The 14350-nt window shown below is 39.7% G+C and overlaps 1 protein-coding gene across 8 annotated transcripts in view; it reads left to right on the top strand.

The window, feature by feature from the left end:
- FOXN3 (forkhead box N3) overlaps positions 1-14350 on the top strand; it is a 210053-nt gene that overhangs the window by 142300 nt on the left and 53403 nt on the right. For 5 of the 8 annotated variants that reach the window (XM_080395117.1, XM_080395113.1, XM_080395114.1 and 2 more), the window contains one exon: positions 1706-1744. The exons of the other annotated variants lie outside the window; for them this stretch is intronic. In XM_080395117.1, the coding sequence (XP_080251243.1) occupies positions 1706-1744 (39 nt within the window). The remainder of the gene's footprint in view (positions 1-1705; positions 1745-14350) is intronic. 8 annotated transcript variants of the gene reach the window in all.

The following is a 14350-nucleotide window of genomic DNA, read 5'->3' as shown; positions in this document are numbered from 1 at the left end:
GGTGGAATTTGGGGCCAGGCCACCTCTGGCTAGGCTGGCTTATGACAGCGATGTAGCATACCACCAGTTAGATCCCATTTTATAACAGCAGTTCTCTGAACAAGTCATGGTTAGAAACTAGCAGTAAAATTTATATGGTAACTTGAAAATGGTGCAGGATGTAAAGATTTATTTTCTGTAACTGTGAAATTTTTGTGATTATTGCCATCAAAGTCTCCAGGCTGATGAGCTGGAGCATATGCTCCGCGCTGAGAGCATGTGAATGTTTGGCATTCCTAAAACGTGAAGGTGGCTGATATTAGAAGTGATCTTGGCTTTCATAATTCTAAAGTCTGTTTAAGAACACAGCTACGACAGAGGCTGTGCTTTACATGTGCTTTACATGGAGGTTACTAAAATAAGAATAATACTGCAGTTGTGTTGCTATGAGCAGTTTTGGGGATGCAGATCGCTATGAGCAAGGGAAAGCTGTTGTCAAGTTGGGCTGTTCCTTGACTACATCAGGTTTCTTGAGGCAGACCTATACTGAAAGAATTAAAACAGAAGCTCTGGGAGTTCTTAAAATGCTCTTTTGCTATGGCTTGCTCATGTGATGGGCAGTTACCTGTTTTTGGGTCCCTGGGGAAGCCAGAACTTCATAATTAGTAAACAGAAGAAAACTGTAGGGAAAACACCGATGGTGTTCAAGTCCAAGCAATGTTGATGTCTTGTGGGATTTGTTTGCTCTCTGTGTTGATGTTGTTCATGGTTAACACTGTCAATAATTTTTCCTCTCTAACATGCTAAGAATTTCTCCCCACTGGTCAGAGCAGACATCTGTGCTGCCCGTTCTTGGTTATATAAAAGGCATTTCTTACGCATCTAGAAGAAACAGCAAATTAATGGAAATGGCATATTACTAAGAGAGCTTAATTGTATTTGAACAGTTGAGAAAAGTAGAGGCTATCTTAAATTCGAAGGGTGGTGGTTAGTGGCTTGCAGATTTCACTGCTGTGTGTTATTTAAGGTAAATGTGAAAAAAAAGTCCATTTGTTTCAGATATTGGAATAAATCTTACCACTAGAAATTCTTCAGTTGTACATTTGAGAGTATGCGGTGGGATGGCCAAGTTTGTTCTTAAAACAAAACTGTGTATGCATCGCTTGATTTCCTGCCATTTATAACAGACTTGAAACTGAATTGGGACTTCAAAAGGGAAGGAGGGAGGATTTTTTTCTTTACCGGTAGGAGTACAGTGTGTTCAAAAACCCCAAAAACAAAGCTAGGGCTCCTTTTGGGGTAAGTAGTACTTTACGCTACTGGTTTCAAACTAATTGAAGTACACCTGCCGAGGCAGTAGAGTGAACATGAATCTACTGTAGTACAGTGTTTCTTCCTCGCATCCCTCCCCATTTGTAAAGGAAAGATAATTTGCATCTGGATCCTGAGTGATGAACTTTTACAAGAGTTCTCTCTAATCAGCAGAATGGGATAAACACTCATTTTCTTACAAAGGTAATCTTTGGGGAAAGTCTGTAAGACTTTTAGGCTGGTAAAGGAATTTATCCTCTCTTTAATGCATTTAATACCAACCACAAATTAGCAAAGAAAACACAACTATTCTTTAAATTATTTTAGGACAAATTCCATCGATTTGGAAATACCATTATAAGATTCTTGGCTTCATCTTATGTGTTCTTTCTCTTAGTTTTCTTTCTCTTCGTAGGTCAAAGTCTCACAGTGCTTGCAATTGCATACAATAAAGGTAATAAATTCTCTTTCTCTCTGACAATATTTATTTCTATGTCTAGCCCGTCTTTACTGCTCTCTAGTACACACTAGAAGGACAAGGTGAAATTGAAATTAAAATTGTTCATACAGCGATGGGAAATTGCAGTCTTGATTTTTACATATATGCACAGTTTGAATGAAGATACTACAAACACTTTGTGCAGATCTTTCATTTTCATATTTCTACAGTACATCCTTGCTTTGCAGCTTTTAAATGTAGCTTACATATTTTGTGTGAATACATACACTGGGTTTTTTTTAAATAATAAAATAGGATGTGCTGCTTTTTATGATCCACATGTTGAGTTTCAGCACTTAGTTTCTGATACGAATATATTAAAGTAAGTTGTTCCTTCTGAGAAACAAGAACAATAAGTTGTTTCTCCTGGAGATGAAAAAATAAAATAGTTAAGGTCAGGTCATCTGATCAGCTATGTGTGTACAAATATGTCTGTGCCCATGTGTATGTTTAATTAAATGCATTTAAATATAAATACTTGTGGTTATCTCATATATTGAACACGTATGAAGAAATACACAGTTAAGTAGAAGAATATCCTTTTTTTGCTAGAGATTTGGTGCATCCACCCTGTTCTCATAAACTCTGAAACATATCTATGGAGGAAGAACTATTTGTAAATATGTTGTAATGTTTTCTGATAAACTTGTATAATACTTTTCATTCTCGGTTGGAAATGTTTTCTGTGACATCCAAATGCTAAGCTTGAGATAGCAATACAGCGAAATACTGGTTTTCTATTTTTTTTTTGTGACAAATGCTGTCCTTCCCACCACTGTGTGTTATATCTCTCCCTTTCCCCCCAATGTTTTCTCAGTATTTCTTCTCTATGGTATTTTGTGTTTCTGTCAGTCTTCCCTTTTGGTCCTTTGAAGCAAATCTGAAGTTGTTCCCGTAATGTTTTTTCCTCCCCTCTCCCCTTCAAGCAGTTCCAGTTTTGATCACTGCAGCTGACATTGATAGTGCTTAAGATAATTTCGAGTTATCTTAAAAAAGATAAGGTGTATTGTAAAGTTGGGGGGCGTGGGTGGGTGTTGGTTGTTTGGTTGAGATTTTTTCTTCAGTTTAATTTGTCAATAAGAACTCACTCTATTACCAAAGACACATTTCTATATGTGTCTTGGGTAGAAGGCACCTTATTTGTTGTATGATGTCTAGAGAGGTAAAGGTATGCTTCTGGGTCTGTCTCTTGCTAATTTTGCTAATAGTGGCTGGTGAGAGAGGAGATTTTTTTTATTATTTTAATAATACATCAACGGGCCTTGCTCACACTGGTAATCCAAAAGAATAACTAAGTCTACATTTTCAAACTTATATCAATGAGTTAGTGGCTTAAAAGCATAAAATGGCGAATTGTGGCAAAGATGCATGATTGATTAAGAAATCAGAGAAATTTTATTTATTTATTTTATTGGGTTGTTGTCAAGTCTCTGAGATGTTCTATTTGGTTTTGCTTTTCCAGGTAGTTCTTTTTACCGTTCCTGTGACTTGGCTGCTGCTTTAAATGGGTTACAGTATCTTGCACAAATACAGCTATTTCTACCCTTCCTGTCCAAATGAAGCCCATGTAGTAGTTATAAGAAGATGAAGCTTGAAACATGTAAACTAGTGTCTGAGTAAGGGTTTGATACAACCAGTACAAGAGTACAGCACTGACGCTTGTTCTTGGTGCTTTGGACGGTGTTAATCACTGATGAAGCAACCTGTGTACAGTATGAGTGCTCAAGAGTCCAGTTTCATACAGAAAGGCAAGAGAAGCAGCTTGGTACAGTCTGCTCAAATTGATACTCAAAATACTCAGCAAACCTTAATTTCCCAATACCATCTGTCGGACAGCTTAATGCTTGGAGGCAGAAATGAGACAGGGCAGAACTGGATGGGGACAGAACCTAGCAAACACACAGTACTGCAAGGTCACGACTCCCTGGCTTTTCTGTTCAGTCACGATGGGGCTGGCAGAGCTCTGATTACTTCTTAAGAACAGGATCCAAATTTACTGGAAAAATTCTGAAATGAATCCTTCTGAAATTTTGTTGCTAGGATCAGCAGTTAGTCTCTTGCCAGACTTGCAAATGCATAAATATAGGTCAGTGGCATCATGATTTATTTTGTAAACATTTCATGATTTGACTGCTATCTTTAGAGATGCTCCCTCTGTCTACATGTAGATGTTTTTCTTCAGGAGTGACACATTAAACTCTTCAAGGTAGCCCTTAGTTTCCAGTCTTGGGAGGACAGTGAACAAAAATTATAAAACATTGCTGATTTTTTCACTGATATTTTACTTTCTCTGTGATTAACTGCAACAACAAATCTTAAATACTTACTTTGCAAGAGCAAGAGAATGAAATGTAAAGGTCCAGAATGAGATTTCCTGGTACACAGGATCACTGAACAGCTGTTTAGCAATCCACAGATTGAGTAAAATAGCTTAAGACGATGATAGTGAACTACCAGTCTAACTAAAAGCATCTCTTGGGTTTTTTTGAGTTTATCTGAACAAATAGAGATATTGGGCGGTACTTTGAGTGGAAGAATACTCTTTTCCACTGAAGATTAGTTTAAAATAATAATAAGGAAAAAATGTACCTTAGAACAGATCTGTTGTGTGAAAGCAGATCCTAAAGTTTACAGTTCCTCTAGATGTTTTATTCAGCTGGTAAACCTGTTTCATAAGCTGAAATTCTTTTCCAGATAATATCCTAGGGGAGTGTGCTCTGTAAGCCTGACAGGAGGAGGGACAGCTTTGTAGACCCAAGACATAAACAAAGAATCTTAAAACTGCTCTTGGCACAGCCCGTAACCTGCAGTTTGGGGCACACCCAAGTGTTGCAGTGGCTGGCCAAGGGTCCCAAGAGAGGAGAGGAGCTGCGAGCTTCAGCAGTTCACGCTGCCTTGGAAAATTCTGATTTGAAACCAACTAGCCATGGTTTCATTTTGAACTCAACTCATACAAGCAACTATGTCTTTAAATGTGTAAGCCCTCTGCCACGCTTTGCACGCATTTCAGGTTATTTTACATACATTACTTCATAAATAATTTGATGAAAACTGGAATATTTGTATCAAAGGACATGAATTGTGTGGATCTCTGCATGGCAACTGTAATTAGCATTGTGAGCCTCTGCTTGTATGTCTGTGCTTGTTGAAACAGCCCACCTGTGCTGCTGTTCAGGTGCAGCACCCAACACATTTGAGGTATTGTCTCACTACAGGTATCTTCTTCGGCACTTCAGCTTTCCTGGATTCTTCATTTAGGTTGTTTCTTCAGTAATTATTAACCAAAAATCAGGAAGTGAAATGCTGTTGAATTTACATAAGAAGCTAACAAGCTGAAGCCTTTGAATTTACATAGGAAGCTAACAAGCTGAAGCCTGTTAGATGTTCTGCCCTGCAGGCACATTTGGTCATTCAGAAGCAAAAAAAGCCTGTGATAAGTAGCTCCAGGTATGCAAACTGCATCCAAAATAATAAACGAGGGTTTCCCATTGTCCTCACTGGTTGGAAAGTGGTGGTTGCCTTTGGCCAGGAGATGGACTGCTATGAGGAGCTGCAGTCAGCCCTACTTGGGGAAGGTGGTGATCCGGCCGGTGCCAGGAGGCCCCCACAAAGGTTAGAGCGAGGTGGTCTCCAAAAAAGAAAGCAGTCTCTCAGTTTCATCCCACAGTTCATGTGAGCAGCAACTAATTTGAAAAGCAGCATTGAGACATGTGAAAGGAGAAACCAGGTGATGAGGACTAATTAGAGTAAACAATGGTTAGTATTGAAGATGCATCTGACTCACCCATCTAAGAATTCAGATGTACGTTTTTCTCTGCTTGGATTCCCTCAGCTGGCAAGGAACAGTTCTACAGCAAGTACCAAGTTTCCTAAATGACTCATGATTTAGCTAATTCTTACGAATTCACGACAAATGCTGAAGTTTGGGAAGATTTTGACATGCTGTTCTTGTTATACCCACACAAAGATTCATCTTGGCTTTCGCTGCACTGCTTTGTGGTGGTGGTTTCACAAGTCATATTTCTTCTAGAGTTGCTGAACCCCATCAGGCTACTGTTCTGCCATAATGTATTCTACTGACAAAGCTGACTGTCAGTTATGTTAATTAGCTGTTGGTAGTGATTTGTCTACTACAAGCAGTGCATATGCTGAGGGGGGGGGGGGGGGGGAAGCATATCTTTCCATCCAGCTTTAATTCATCTCTCCTGTTATGTATACTTAAGGATACAGATCCTCTTATTAAGCAATTACTTAATCTTTCCCACCCACCCCACCCCCCACCCCACCCCCCACCCCATTAATCTCCTGCTTTATTCAGTGCATTAACTGTGGAAACTGAAATTTGGGGGAGCTACTGCAAATCTACCAAAATGTAGCATTTCCTAGCTTTTAAGTCTTCACCTTTTGGTGGGTGGAGTTGGGTTTGGGTTTTTTTGGTTCTGCCACCTTCATGACTTTCATTTAAGTTAGTTACTTATGTATGTAAGAAAGTCTGGACTACCGGTTCTGCCATGGTTTTGCATGTTGCATGCTGCATGCCAGTTCTGTATGAGTTTGTTTATTGTATTATCTGAGGTGCTCAAAAAAACAATAAAAAAGGAAACCTTGAGCACCCTTTCTCGAAGTTTGAATCTACTCAAATAGAGACTGAGGCATCCGTTTAACAAAAAAGATTATTCTGTTACTTAGTTGTTTAGTCAGGAGTTTGTTTCCCTTGCTGGTGTCATTATTTATTATTCCCTTCACTGAAATTGAAACTGAGTCAGTTTCTGTCATCAAGGAAAACCATTTGCATTTTTTTGGACTTCATAATCTGGTCACTCTAATAGAAGTATAGTCAGGCAGTACTTTTCTGTAGGTGGCATGGCACTTTGCAGAAAATCAAAATTACAGACCTTTGCCCTGGGATATCCACTGTCTAAATGTAACAAGTGTAAAGACATTATTGGTTTTGTCCTCAAAAATTATGAAGTATTTTCAATAATGATAAATTACTTGGATTGTGATAATAACTGAGCAGTTGCCACGCACAGTACTTCTCACCTGCAAAATACTTTAAAGCATTATCTAATTAAATGACACAACATCCTCTTTACTGTGTTTGGGCGAGCACCAGTACCCCTGGCTTAAATGGAGAGTTTGAGCAACTGCTTCAGGGCAAACCTGTGCCCATCAGGTGTGGCAGGAGCCACAGGATCCCTGATCCTTTCTTGATTCCTACATACTTTTTTAAAATGCACGTTGAGAGAGATTCCCATTATAGTCTAGAATTGTGAAGTATCTGTGTGTATGTTTTGGACACAGAGTTTTGGAGGCCTGAATGAATAATTGCGTGGTCTCTCAGTTTGGTGGGAAATTTGCCATAGGTTTTCTTTGTCGGTGATGGACATCTACTGTGAGACTGCTTGACAGAAAATCAGAAATAGGCAGGTGGTAGAGGGGATGAAAGGCCTTCTGTACTTGGCCAAGTGAGAAAGTGCACATCAAGACCAAGGAGTGGGGTAAGTAACTGGGGAACAACAGATTATCTGTGTGAAGTGGTTGTAAATCCCATTAGTACTTCCTCAACCAGAGATAGTATCTTTTTATCTCAAATAATCTGTACGACTCTTCGCTGAAGGCATGGCTGCTGTGTAAGATCTGGGCTAGCTTCCACATGACAAACCCCAGTCACACCTTGTGCTTTGGGTTCCTGAACTTTCATGCGTGAACTGTCTGAAATTTTGGCTGGGAGACTTAGGATTTCTGAGATGTCTTTGCTCAGGTGTCAGTACTGGCAGCTGAGGCGGCACATCTGCCTGCAGCTCGCTGTGTCCGTACAGCTGCTGGAGCAGTCACATAAGCAAGTATGAGGCCTGTCATTTCCTGCAGTATTTTTGCTATTAAAAGTACTCAAATTGCAGAGCACTCAAGTTAAGCAGTTCATGCACTTTGGAATTGAAAAGACTGCCTTGGAGAAACTCTCCCAACTGCAGCGGAATGAATTCTAAACAGGGCTTGAGGATTGCTGGAAATGTGAGCGGATGAGGGGCTGGGAAACCTGGCGGAGTTTCAGAATGCAAGGGTGGCGTGTCTGAGGAGCATTATCTTATCTGAATGGTGATTCCTATTCTATACATTAATTAAAACACATAGTGTACAAATGAGCATTTAGGAAGTCTTTTGGATGACCTTTTCCTAAGGGGATGTTTTGGAAGTAAATTGTGAGCTGTATGTGCCTGCTCAGTGTAGCCTCTAAGAACTGCACTGAACCAAACAGTCCAAATTCTATGCCCTCTTTAAGTAGTGGGGTTTTGTGTATGTTAATAGTTTTGGGGGCACTGTTTTATTTTGTTCTTAATAATGTATTTTGGTATCCTCATTCTGTCAGGGAAGTAATAAAACCACTTTTGTCAAATCAGTAGAGATTAACAGTGTGGAATGGAGGCATCTGGTTCAAGGATGCGGAGAGGAGTCGTCAGTTTTAAAAGAAAATTGACAGCAGTTAAGAAGTTTTACTTATTTCTGAATGATTCTTTTTCATGAAGACTACTTGAACAAATTTATTCAGGAACCAGTTTGGATGAGTTAAACCTGTTATAGGTGGGTCTGATTGTGTGTTTCTTGTAAGTATAGAAACAAGGTTCTCATTTAGTAATCAGAAAATGTTTACGTGAGAGACATGCTTTTTTGTTACTTGCCAGTTTTGCTTTCTTTGCTGTTTCATTGTACATTCGTGACTGATTTGTGTGCATCCTTGCTTTGCGTAACACCCCACGTTCCGTGTCTTCGGTGGAATGATCTCATGCGCTGGCAGAGGGTGGGTACTGCTGTTACTTGTTACTTTGCCTTTTTACGAAACATAGGCACATACCACCTCAAAAAGAAGCAACAAACCAGTCCAACTACAAAATATTTCTCACTTGAAAAAATGTAAAATTTCTTGGATTCTTAGTACTTGCAATGACCTCAGGTGTAGCAAATCAATAATAATCAAAGCCAAGTAACAGTTTAACAAAACTGCTGGGTTTAGAGATGTGGATTTTGTTTTTTAAAAACTTTTGCAGGGGGACAAATATTTCCTGTCATGGGAAAAGAAGTTATAAATGCCCATGTGGAATTAAAAGGGATTTGGAAATGAAATGCAACCCTGTGCCCCAAATAAGAAACTGCATGTGGTTTGCCTAGGCATTTCAGGAAAATCCACTGTCCTAATCTAATCCAAATAATTAGATTTTGGATTAAGGTAGGCTATAGTCATCAAAACCAGAACAGGTAGAGATAATTTTTGTCCAGTCTGAACCCTCTGTTACTATGCCTAGGTTATTTTTCCTATTTATAAACCTCTGTATCTTTCCTTTCAATGATTAATCTACAAGCACAGTGCAAAAGTTATTAAGGCTAGAAACAGACAAAAAGATAAATGCTGACCTTTCTAATTGGCTCTTGAAACATGAAATATTTACCGCTGGGAGGATTAATAATGTGTGTGGAATGATTTGTCATCCAAACTAAGTATTTCTTGCTTCTTTATAAAGCCATGCTACTAACCTCAGATAAATAAATACCTGCTAGTGCCTCCACATAATGGATTTTTTGACATCATCGTAGAAAGAGATCTTATTTCCAAGCAATTCACAGTAAAGTTCAGTAGCCAAGCAACTTTACTGTTGGTTCCCATGCTTCCTTTGCTAATTGCTATCATGGCTGGAAGCGAATCGTTTACTTCTTTATCGGAAGTCTTTGGCACCAGGAATCAAGATTTAATCATTCTCTGCATTGATGGGTAGCAGAGCATAACGGTGCTCTCAAAGCTGACAGGGTGGTATTTTGGTATCTGGTATTTGCTCATGTTCTCCAGAGTTTGTGGAAAGAACTGTAAACCCTGTGTTTCTTCGCTCCGCTGTGGATTAGGGGGCTTGAAGTGTTAACTCGGAGGTTTTTTTCTCTGTTAGTACTGAAGCTGAAATGTCTGGTAGTACCCTAGAAAGCATAACGATGTCGCCACCAAGAACATGCTTGTTTTTACCGTGTTTCACAGACTAGTTAGGATTAACTATTTCTATTGCACCATATTACAGCAAGTTTTATTGGCAAAGAATAGTAACTTCAGCATTTCTCTGACAGATCTACAGTCTCTCCTCACAATAAGGACTCCGTAAACATGATGAAATGGATTGTCTTTGTTGGAGTGTTGGTCCGTTAAAAATGACAGTGAAAAGAATGCCAGAAAGTACTCTACTTTTACAAAGGGGGGGCGGGGGGCGGGGAGGCAACAATTTAAAAAAACAAAAACAACAAAAAGACCTTTCCTGTGGCTTTGTTGCTGTGATAAATGCAGTACGTTCCAGGGACTTCTGAAAGTGAGTCTTTAAAACTGGCCTGACACAGAAAAGTGCAAACACTGAGCTAATCTTGAAGAGCAAGTAAAATCACATTGTGTTTGACTTTAAAAGGAATGGTGAACTCTATCCTGCTGGGCCCCTGATGAGCACTGATGTTTCGGAATCATAGTAGTCTGTGTAAATTCAGTCTTACGCATTATATAACAGCTGAGGATTTTAGGAGAATTATGATGTAAAAGCCTGATGCTTATTTAATAAACTGATCATTAATTACAGTTAAACAGTTTACTTCTGGAGTGAAATGAAGAGTAGCTTTGCAGCTCTTTTCATTTTAATTGCAGCATCTGTTGCAAGCCTAAGTTTCTCTTCCCTGACAGAGCATTTTGCTACATTAACACTGCATGCATATTATTGTCAGTGTTATAGCTCAGCCTCATTGTTTATTTTGGGGTGCTGGTATGTGCCCACTCCATGAGACACTGACCAGTTTGCTCAGGACAAGCAGCAGGAACAAATTGTTGATCCATTCTAGCTGGTTTTGATCCTAGTTTCCTAGATGTGCTTTTCCTTTTTTTCCCCTTTCTCTTCTACCACTTCCAATTAAATCATGTAATTGTAGAGGAAGGCACATGTCATTGTACCAGCGTTATAAAAAGATGCTTGTGTAGGTTATTTATGATTGAATTTGCTCAGGAGCTCTGCCGTCGCTGGTGGAGGGATCCATTAGTAGCTAGCAAGACCTACAATCAAAAGCTTCAAATAAAGTGCCAACTACTTAAAGTTTGGGACTACCTATCGATTCTGCATCTGAATCTGAATCTACTGTGGCAGCCACTTCAACTTTGAAGCTGTTGCTCTGAAGTCAGAAGTGGGCTCGTGCTCTCAAGACATTTGAACTTTGGAATTGCCTCCATTTCTGCAGCAGCCACTGACTAAATCAAGAAAGAAGAATGGACTTTTCATGATTATGCTTTCTAAGGCATGGATGTCCTGTCCCAGAAGGGAGATTGTGGAAACGGACACAAGTGTAGAGAAGGAAGAGTTAGTACCTGAGCTGCTAGATAAAGACTTTAAAAATCATCAATGACCCAAAGCAGTACTGGAAGGTCAATTAAAAAGGAAGAAAGTCAGTATTACCCTGTTGAACGAAAACCAGAACATCTCACAACTTCAGTTCTTCCTGAAAATCTTTCATTTCCCAAGAATAATTAACCCCATCTTTACAGTGAAGAACTGAACTGCTGCTTTTCCAGAGGTATGAATAAAAATGTGCGTTTCCTGAGAGGGCCACAAATTCAATATAACGATGCTCCAGGTTTGATGATGATTCCTGCGCTCATTTTCTCCTGTGGCCATTAGCAGAATAAAAGTGAACAGGTTCCCCTTACTGGAGCCTGTGGTATAAGGCAGTGTTCACAGCAGATTGTCCTGGGAAAACGTCTACTGTTTCTTCTTAGGTGGAAAATCAGATCTTCCCCTGAACATGCCCCCTCTATTGACAGGGTTGATTTCGTTATTATTTTGGGAAGTCCTGATTTCACACAGACATATTAATAAAGAAAAAAAGTTTGCACAAGAATTGTACTGTGCATGTTCACTAGTGCTGATGCAGAGAAAGTGTTCTAGTGTTGCCTTGTCTAAATACAGGTTTTGATTGTTTTTCTTCTTTTGTAAGGGAGCATCAGGGAGTGGTATATCAGCTAATAGAGCAGAGTAAAAGCTTTCATGTACACAGTTTATTAATAGTAGTACTAAAGCCACTTCTTTGTTGCCCACGTGTGGACCCCTAGTACCAACCTGCATGTCCGCTACATGCAGTGCGGTGTGATCACTGGTGGGCTAATCTGCAGGTGACAGAAACACCAGCAGTGATGTTCAGCTATGTCACAGGAAGAACCAGCTCTTCGGCCCCTGGAAGTCTGTTGAGTTACAGGAACTTTCACCAAAGGATTTTGGATTGTGCATCTTCTCAGTGAAGGAAATTTAAAGAAAACTTTCCCATAAAGGCTGAGAATTTGTTGTGGAAGTTAGTGCTGACAAGTCCCTTTCATGTAGCTGTAGGCTGAACAGGCAAAAAAAGAGCTTGTTCAAAATATTAGCATAATCAGTGAGTTGAAGGTTAATTAGGGCATGTATATTGTAAAACTAATGGGGGGGGTGGTTCACCTTATTTTTAATGATATTTGTATAACTTTTTCTACAGTAATTACATGTTTTACTCTGAACATCAAGTTATATTGGGAAGTAAATGGTATAGGCTGAATCTGAATTTTAAGTGTGAGCAGAGCAATGTTTAAAAAGCAATTAACTTAAAGAGGTGTACTGAGTGATAAATGGGGGAGGAGGCAAGCAATTCACAGTGAAATGATCTTGCTGTAACAGTTTAATGTTCAAGAGACGCAGTAGGGAAGCAACTTATGCATCGTCTGAATTTCTGCTGGGCTTTTGCACAAGGCAAGCTGTGGCAACGCAACATACGTACACAAGCCTTTGGCTGGCAGCTTTGACATTCCCAGTGGCTTTCCTTTGCCCACAGTATTGTCAAATGTTTATTTACATAAACATCATTTATTGAATGTAACTTTAATTATAAAAAGGTCAAGTTTTATTGTGGGTTTGGAAGACATTAAAGAAGCGAGATTTCTGTCCCTCTAGCTTTTCCTCCTGGTGACTCATGGACCTTCATGCAGCACTGTGGTAGTTGTATGATTTACAGCTGGGGCATGTGTTCGAAAGTAAACAGACTAAAACTCCGAAGAGCTTTGCAGCAGTACTATCATGTTATCTAAGGGGCCTCTTGACTACTAATCAACTTAAAATACTGTCTTTATATGCAGTTCTGTCATCCATGCGGGTATGTCTGACCAGTCATGTTACTGGGGGCAACACGTATAGGAGAAGGAGAACAGCCCCCCATGACTTCTGTTTAGTTGGATCTTTCAAGCAAGCATTTCCCTTCCTTCCAGAAATGACAGACAGAACCTGAAATAATAGAATTTGTGAAGTAAATGAAGGGAGATGCAATGGGTGATGTCATTACTTCATTTTCTGTATTTTAAAATGTTTCTTTTGTCTGTAACTTAAAACTCTTCCCAAATGTTGAGCCAGTTTTAGTAGTGTCCTGTGTTCAGTGAAGAGTGATTTACCAAAGTTAGAGAGCGTAAGTTAAGTTACTGATTAAATTTGCCAAAAGAAATAAAGAAAATTAAGTTTCTGTGCTGCTTTGAAAACTTAATTTCTTTAAAGACTTTCCAGATCTTTAAGCTTCTAATTCTTGCAAGTGCAGTAGAAATGATGTAATATGCAAAACAGCAATATTTTGAAAAATAAGTAACTTTTTAAAGCATTACTGCAATTACTCTATTTAAAAGTACTTATTTGGAAATAACTCGGAGAACTTTCGCTTACTTGATGGGTTGTGCTATGTTTTTTTCTACAAGAAATGCAGAACTGAGGCTGTACCTCCCAAGTACTAGGCTTGGGTGAATTTTCTGCTGGTGAGAGTTTGTTAATGTGGTTTTACAGGTAAATTCTCCTTGCAAGAACACTGTGTGCCACCAAAAAGCATTTTGCTGGCACATTCACATTTACTAACTAGAGTATATCTTCAGAGGCACCACCAAATACAGATTGGCACGTGGTGACTCTCTGTGTTACGCTGAAGCGGCAGTCCCCTGCTGAGCCTGGGTACCTGCTGAGACCTGGTTGTGATCCGGATCCTCAGGAGTGCAAGACAGTGCATGCCAAGGATCATGCCCCGGCCATGCTACGCTGTGCTCGCCCTTGGTTTCATCCGAAGGTGACACAGACATGTCCCCAGCTGGTGGTGAGGCAGGATCCTGCTGCACTGGGACATGCAGCAGTGGGTGAGCACCACCCTGGGGGGACCCCACCAGTATATGCCGATGATACCCGGGTAAAAAGTTGGAATTGGCAAGTGTGTTAGAATATTATTTATCCTTCTTTATCCTTACTAAAACTGGAAAATTTCTTGGTGGTGTTGTTATTGATCAGCTTCATAGCTGTGCAGATCAGACTTGCCTTTTGGGGAAGAATTGCCCCTGTTAGAGCATTTGAGAGCACAGTGATAATATCAGTAATAAGTAAAACTCCGTAGCTATAGATTAGATCGCACCTGTGATGGAAAGGTTTTTACCGTGAAGGACTGTTTCTTCTGGCACAGTGCTGCACACCGTGCCTGTGTTTGTGTGGATTGTTGGCTCTTTGCCATCTCCCA

The sequence above is a fragment of the Falco punctatus genome (genome assembly GCF_963210335.1).
Source record: "Falco punctatus genome assembly, chromosome: 7".
NCBI classification, from domain to species: Eukaryota; Metazoa; Chordata; class Aves; order Falconiformes; family Falconidae; genus Falco; species Falco punctatus.
This window is presented reverse-complemented; position numbering and strand designations above follow the sequence as displayed.